Below are 7,694 nucleotides of genomic sequence, written 5' to 3' on the forward strand. Positions count from 1 at the left end.
TTGGAGCTTAGATAATACCACGAGGATGTACTAGAATGTCCACCACACTGGCAATGCTCACAGAAGCCCGCTGGACTCTGCACATACATCAGGGGAGTGAAGCACATCTGTTCTGTCTCCAGAAGGAGATGTAGGGGCATCTGGAACCAAAAGGGCAGAATTGGTGCTTCCACCAGATTCACATGCAGCTCCAGTCACGGCTTCCTAGATTGGGGCCTTGAAGGCTAAAGTCTGGTTTGGGCTCCAGGAGCACATCATCCAAGCTCAGCAAGCTGGCTTCTCTGGCCTAAGGCTGTAATGAAGATGTGAGAGGCAGAGGGATGGAGGAGAGCCTTCCACAGGGAGAAGGGCAGCAGCGAGGCCCTGGCCTGTGCATTGGGAGTGGTGGCAGCCATTAGCATTGTCATGCAGGAAGCTCCTGGGGGGTTGGGTCAGCCTCCCCTGCCAATGCAGCTGCTGCCAAAGCTCATTAGGTCTGTGTGTGAGCTGTTGCTGAGCCCTTGTCAACATCCTCCCAGTAGTGTCCCTCGCAATGGCAACTGGTCCCTGGTGACTGAGGAATACTGGGGCCCGAGGAATTTGGGATGTCTCTTCACTATGGTCCATCCCTAGCTGGAGGGAGAGCTCTTGAGCAGCTTCAACCTAGAGGAAAGCAGACACATCTCGCTTGTCAGCACTGATTACCATCTGAGAGGCTTCCGCAGCCTGTGGGAGTGTGGCCTTAGCAGGGACAGAGACAGAGACAGAGACAGAAATGAAGTGACTTGTTAGGAACTTGGATCAGGGACATGAAACATGGCTGGTGAAATCTTCTCAAGTATTGTAGCAAATGTGGTAAAGTAATTGTGCTTTGCAGGAACATGAGCCTTGGGTATAATTGTACAATAGGCTCCTCCATCCCAAAGCTTAGTCCTGACATAGAGAGAGACACTTAGGAAAGAAGCTCACAAGTATGGAGTCTTTTGTTAGGTATTGGTAGTGACTAGCAGGTGGTGGTAATATTAATATATTACATTTCCAGACAAGAAAAGATATATTATCAATTGCCTTATATCCTCCTATCTCAATTATTTCTGGAGAGCTTGATTCTCACAATATTATGATTTTCTTTTTTAGTAACAGATGAAGATGTAAGGCAATTAAGGGCTTATTCAAAGACCCTTGACACTCAGAGAATGAACTGGAGGCAAGATTCAGGTGTCCTAATTCATCCCAGGGTTGGTTTTTCTGGAATTGGCCGTGGGGATTGCACTGTGGATTCTTGCCGGGCGGAGGGAATTATATTGTCATGAAAACACTAGTCTTAGCTACAGGGAACAAGAAGTAGCAAGAAGAGAAGAATTTACATGAGACCATAATAAAATATGTCACCAAGTGTGTGTCAGGTTTGCATATGTTTGAGAAACTGAGTTTCAAGGATTGGACTCTGATTAAGTGAAAAGTCTGGTTAACCAAATCAGGCTAGAAGAAGTTCACAGGACCACAAAGAGAATAAAGTAACTGTTCTTTCAGGAGACGAAACCAGTCTTGGAGATACCAGCCACCCAAGCCACCCAGGGATTCTCTGTTTCCATATGTCAGGATGATGCAAATATTCCTGCTCAGGATGGATGCTCTCAGCGCTGACATCGACCAACTCTTCGGTCACAAGTCAGAGAAATCTCTCTCTAAATGAGAGTGTCATTTCTGTGGACAGTTTGACTTGATGAAGGTATGGCCCTGAGTGATTTTGAGCAGCACGAAAGAAACATATCTGCAGGTTGTGGGACTGATCTTCGTGTGTTCTGCTTTTGCATTTGGGACTTTCATTAGTCCCACGTAAGATTGTTTAGCTTCCCAACACACAAGGTCACATAGGTTTCAGGGAAATGGACTAATTTCCTGTATTTAAGTTAAAAAAAAAACCTACATAAGTGGCTAAAGTTGAACTTTCTAATTTGTTATATTAAGTTAGATAATATGTGTTGTATTGGGAATCTGAAAACTTGTTTTTTGTTTGCATATCTTTGTCATATAGAGAAAACATTTTGCTTCTATTCACTGCTTATGTTAATAACTGGATAATGGGGGAAGGCACCTGGAGGTACTTTAACTGGATAAGAGTCCTATTTTAACAATTAGGAGTTGACATCTGCGTCCATGCCTCAGACACGATCTTCCCTATAATTTCAGTGTCATTCCTGATCCTTCCTCCATCTGTAAGGGTCTCAGTTTTTTGTTACGTGACCTATTTTGAAGTTCACAATAAGGTCAAGTAATTTATGTTTTAAAAATTCCATTTAGAGCAATTACATCCAAAATAGGCACAAAAAGGATAATTTCCACACAAAAGGAATTAATACAGATGCTATTTCTATTTTCTTAATCTATCAGCTGTCCAAAAATGGACTCTATCATTGTAGAAAGCAAACATATTTGGATATCAATTAATTAAATTTTAAAATCTTAAAAACAAAGGCAACAGACTTGAGAAATATATATGCTGTTTGATGAGTTAAAAGTCATTAGCTGATGTATCCATGAAAATTATTTAAATATTAGCAGGACTGGGTGCAGGCTGGATCAGTGAGATTCAAAAGGAAGTTTTGTGCTTACCGGATGGAGGGTGATAACACAGTGGTGGTATTTTATCAGTGTGAATGAAGTCCAAGGGAGAGGTGAGGGATTCATAAATACAGAATGAAAGAAGAGGATTTGTTCTGTGGGGTGTAAGGAAGAAGAAAAAACTAAACATGATGTCCTGGGAGAGAGAGAATTGTAGTGTATTGCTTGAGATAAAGGAGTTTGGATGGTGTACAGGTTGTGGAGAGATGAGCTGAATCATTGGTGGGATATTTAGGAATCATTCATTAAGCTGTTGGAGAAGCATCTGGACTTTGCAGAGATGTCTAGGAGATCATCGTGGGCTTGAGTTGGAAGATCCTGAGTTGAAAACAATGATTATAGTTTTAGACGAGTCCTCCAAGGACGAGATGTAGAAAGAAAAGCACACATCCTGTGCACATGGACAGAAGAGCATCACAGAGTTCAGAGTGTGAAGGAACAAATAGTTCAATTATTTAAACAATAAAGAAGTAACGTAGAATAAATTCCATCAATCTGATGATTAGAAAGCCATGAGTTCCAGTCCTGAAACCAAGACTACATTGCATGTTAACTAAATTAAATTAAAAAAAAAAAGAAAGAAAGAAAGCTATGAGTGCCCTTCAAGAGGGCAATATCTATGGATTAGTGAAGATGGAAGCCAGATTTCCATGGCTTAAAGGATGAATGTTATGAGGAAATAAACCCTGCAATTAGACACCAATCATTTCAGAACTCTGGATGTGAAAGGAAGAGAGAATCAGAATGGTAATTATGTAGCACAGAGTCTCTCCCCCCCAAAATTTTTTAAATTGTTTAATGTTTATTTATTTTTGAGACAGAGAGAGACAGAGCATGAGTGGAGGAGGATAGAGAGAGAGAGGGAGGGAGACACAGAATCCGAAGCAGGCTCCAGGCTCTGAGCTGTCAGCACAGAGCCCGACACGGGGCTCGAACTCACGAGCTGTGAGATCATGACCTGAGCCGAAGTCGGACACCCAACCGACTGAGCCACCCAGGCTCCCCCCAAATTGGGTTTTTATAATGAGGGAAAAGGAATTAACCAGAAGTAAGAGAAACCCTGGTTGGTAGAAAGGGGAATTAGAGCCCAAATGTGATCAATGTGAAATGAAAGGTCGACCAACTGTCCTCATTGACTGCTGGGCCCCTGCCTATCCAGTCACTATTGGACTGACCGTAGATCTTCCAAACATTTGAGTTCACCAATGATCCTTTCAGTTGGCCAAAATTTCCCACATTTTACAAATTAAGAAATATAAAGCTAAGAGAGGTCAGTAGCTTGCTCTAGCCTTCAGGAAGCAGAAGAGAACAGATTTAAGGCAAAAACTTCCGGGCTCTACAGGTCCCACTTTCTCTAGGATCCAACACTGTCAATCATTTGTCACAAGACAAGGGCTGTAGTAGAGAGCTGTGCGGGGTGGGCGAGAGGAGCAGAGTGAGTCATGGGCTGGCTTGATGTCCAGGCAGCTCGCACATGCAACAGGGGTACAGTGATGGAAATGACAATCTGTTCTGTGTCTGTTTCTTCCCCTTGAGCATTCGGAGCACAAGGAAGTATAATACTGCCCTTGAATTCCCAGCATCTGGCCAAGATGGCACTTAGAGATATTTGCCAAATTAATCGAAAACAAATGTCTACTTCCTATGCAGATCTGCTAAAGAGTCACCTAAAGTTAACAGATTTGTTTTCTCTCCCTCTTTTTATACTAGAAAGCTAAAGCAACCATTTCCATACTGTCCTTTTTACTGAGACCATACACAAGGGCCAGAGTTGTAGAAAAATAGGAAGAGCAAGTCAGAACGAGTGCGAAACAAAGGGTAGCAAAATAAAAAGAAAGAATAAGATAAAATGACCACTCTTCTCCTTCCGAAGACCAAAGACACCAAATTCTCAAAAGACCCATATTTTCCCACCTGGTAGATTTCAGTCTACTAAAGGTGTTGCTTCCCATTTTGTCTGAAATCGTGGATGGGCCAGAAGAGGCGAGCACAGCACTTGTTACTCTGTTTCTCCAGCGTGGAGCTCCTGCTACAACTTATACTGATAGACAGAGTATTGCATGACTCCCAGGGAGAGGTTATGAAGCACTTTCCCCATAGTTATCCACACTTGCGCTTAAACATACTTGTAGGTTACACAACATTGCCCATTTGAATGTAAGAGTTTAAATGCCTAACTCAATCTTATATCTGGTAAGTCATGAAAACAGGTTTCATATTCAAGTTCTTTAATTCCAGATTTTTCCATGATGCCAGCCTTATTTGTCTGTATCTGCCTCTTCCAAATCTTTTTTCTTTGGTAATTTATGTATACGTTTCATCATGTTTTGTGCACCAGATACTGTAGGGTTGTGCTTGAATGTTGACCCATGCTTACCATCATTGCTTATTTTACCTCCCATGGTCATCTACAGTTCTCCCCTGCCCTGGAAACTTGGGTAAATTGGAGGGATATAGAACTTCCAGAATTGCACTGCTTTCTCTCCAGACTTTACTTACTCCCTGAGACCACATCACATCCTTATGTTTCCTCTCTTATGTAGAGTAGATACAGGGGATCAAGTCTATCAACTTGGCCCATATGATTGAACATATCTAGCTATGGCATATCATTAGGATTGCATTCTTTTAAAAAGAAGTTATTCTTATGGTTCTTTCATTCAACAGTTTCTGTTCTCTCTGACTCTCTGCAGACCAATAATCTTCACATTTTTTAATGGAAACAAATAACCAGACATGGGTGAGAGAGTTTATTCTCCTTGGCCTGTCCAGTGACTGGGACACACGGGTCTTCCTCTTTGTCCTCTTCTTGATCATGTACATGGTGACAGTGCTGGGGAACTTCCTCATTGTCCTTCTGATCAGACTGGACAGCCGACTCCACACTCCCATGTATTTCTTTCTCACCAACCTCTCCCTTGTTGATGTCTCTTATGCCACAAGTATTGTTCCTCAGATGCTGGCACATTTTCTTGCAGAACATAAAGCAATCCCATTTGTGAGCTGTGCAGCCCAGTTATTTTTCTCCTTGGGCTTGGGTGGGATTGAGTTTGTTCTACTGGCAGTGATGGCCTACGACCGCTATGTGGCTGTGTGCGACCCCCTGCGATACTCGGTCATCATGCATGGAGGGCTCTGTACCAGGTTGGCCATCACATCCTGGGTCAGTGGTTCTCTCAACTCTCTCATGCAGACCATCATCACCTTTCAGCTGCCCATGTGCGCAAACAAGTATATTGATCACATATCCTGTGAACTCCTAGCTGTGGTCAGACTGGCCTGTGTGGACACCTCCTCCAATGAGATCGCGATCATGGTTTCTAGCATTGTCTTGCTGATGACACCCTTCTGCCTGGTCCTCTTGTCCTACATCCAGATCATCTCCACCATCCTGAAGATCCAGTCCACAGAGGGAAGAAAGAAAGCCTTCCACACCTGTGCGTCTCACCTCACAGTGGTCGTCCTGTGCTATGGCATGACCATTTTCACCTACATCCAGCCCCGCTCCAGTCCTTCTATCCTTCAGGAGAAGTTGATTTCTGTCTTCTATGCCATTTTGATGCCCGTGCTGAATCCCATGATTTATAGCATAAGGAATAAGGAGGTGAAGGGGGCCTGGCAGAAACTACTAGGGCAGTTATCTGAATTAATGTCAAAACTGGCAACTTGATGAATCCTGAGCATTAGCTAGAGAAAAGAGCTTTGCTTGTGAATTCTTTCACTTAACTAGATATGGCAAGCATCACCTGCATTGTCCTGGCAACCAGGAAGGGGATGCTGACACATGTACTGGTGATGCCGGGTAGGAGGGTGGAGGGTGGGTTGGGGTGTGGGCTGTGGGTGTATGTTTATGTCACAACATCACGTTCAGTGGAGTTAAGCACTGCGGTAATGGAACTTCCCACCCTTACTCAATCTCCATTCATATGTCCTGGGAGTAATGAACAAAAAGTACAGTTTGCTGTTTTGATGTGTCACACTGTTTGTAATTGTGGACCTATTCATGAATCTTACTTTGGACCATTGGTTCTTATTCATTCAAATTTTATATAAAGTTATTGTGTTTTCATTGGTAACAAGAGCATTTTCACATTTTAGACTCAAATTACTGAGCAGCATTTGTATCTACATTCAATAATTGTGTGAGTTGTTGTTCTGAAGAGAGAGATGCTCTCAAGGCTGTTCAGATGGCTTTGTGCTGGACCTGCTACATGTACTCACAGCATCTCGTCTGCCTGATGAAGGTACCTCAGTGGAGGAGCATCAACTGAAGGTCTTGTTTTGCAGTGATAGGAATATAACTAAAGGTATTTAGATGAGGCTACTACGGGCCAAGGATACGTCACATTTGGGGCACCACCTAATACAGTTAGAGAAGGGTTTAACTACATATACGAGGGTGCCATTTAAATGTTAAAACCATCCCATTTCTGAAATAAGTATTAACTCTCTTCCTAGACTTTAACCATAGAATTAGCACACAAAATTTGAGATAATGTATAAATATAAAAGATGTAGTTAATCTTAGAAAGGACAGATTCCTCAGCCAAAGCCAATGAAAGATAAGAGAACTTTATATGAATTCGTTGAATCCGGATACCTGTGCAGTGTTTTCCTCTAGTCTCTGTTTTGAACACTTTCTCCCATTCCTCCTCCCCCACACGGCAGGACCCCTAGTTGGTCTTTGTAAACTAATGAGGTGGAATAGTCAAGGAGAGTAAGACTTTGGGGTGATTCCAGAAGTCTTCCTGTATGAAAGGACAAGAACGTTCTTTGTTTAGATGAGGAAAGTGAGTACAAGTTACTGAAATGATAACAACCCAAACAGAGGGCAACCAGTGAAAAATACAGAGCTTGACAAGAGCACAGAGTTCAAAAATTCCCTGGAGCCGTGCTTGCAGGACAGAGAAGATGAGGAAATGGTGGGGATGAAGCAGGCAGGTGAAGAAGGGTCAGATCACAGAGGGCATTGAATGCCATATTATATTTTAGATTTACTCAATAGCAATGTGGAGCTGGCAACTATTTTTAAGCAGGGATATGACCTGATAAAATTTACATTTTAGAATTATCACCATGGCCGGGGCGCC

The 7,694-nt window shown here is 42.7% G+C and overlaps 1 protein-coding gene across 1 annotated transcript; it reads left to right on the forward strand.

Moving 5' to 3' along the window:
• Nucleotides 1-3,758: 3,758 nt before the first annotated feature.
• Nucleotides 3,759-6,680, forward strand: LOC132674468 (olfactory receptor-like protein OLF3). Its single transcript, XM_060627084.2, has one exon. It carries the CDS (start codon nt 5,321-5,323, stop codon nt 6,272-6,274), a length of 954 nt encoding a protein of 317 aa, XP_060483067.2. The 5' UTR covers nt 3,759-5,320; the 3' UTR covers nt 6,275-6,680.
• Nucleotides 6,681-7,694: the final 1,014 nt, after the last annotated feature.

Source organism: Panthera onca, chromosome A2, assembly GCF_046562875.1.
Source record: "Panthera onca isolate mPanOnc1 chromosome A2, mPanOnc1 haplotype 2, whole genome shotgun sequence".
NCBI classification, from domain to species: domain Eukaryota; kingdom Metazoa; phylum Chordata; class Mammalia; order Carnivora; family Felidae; genus Panthera; species Panthera onca.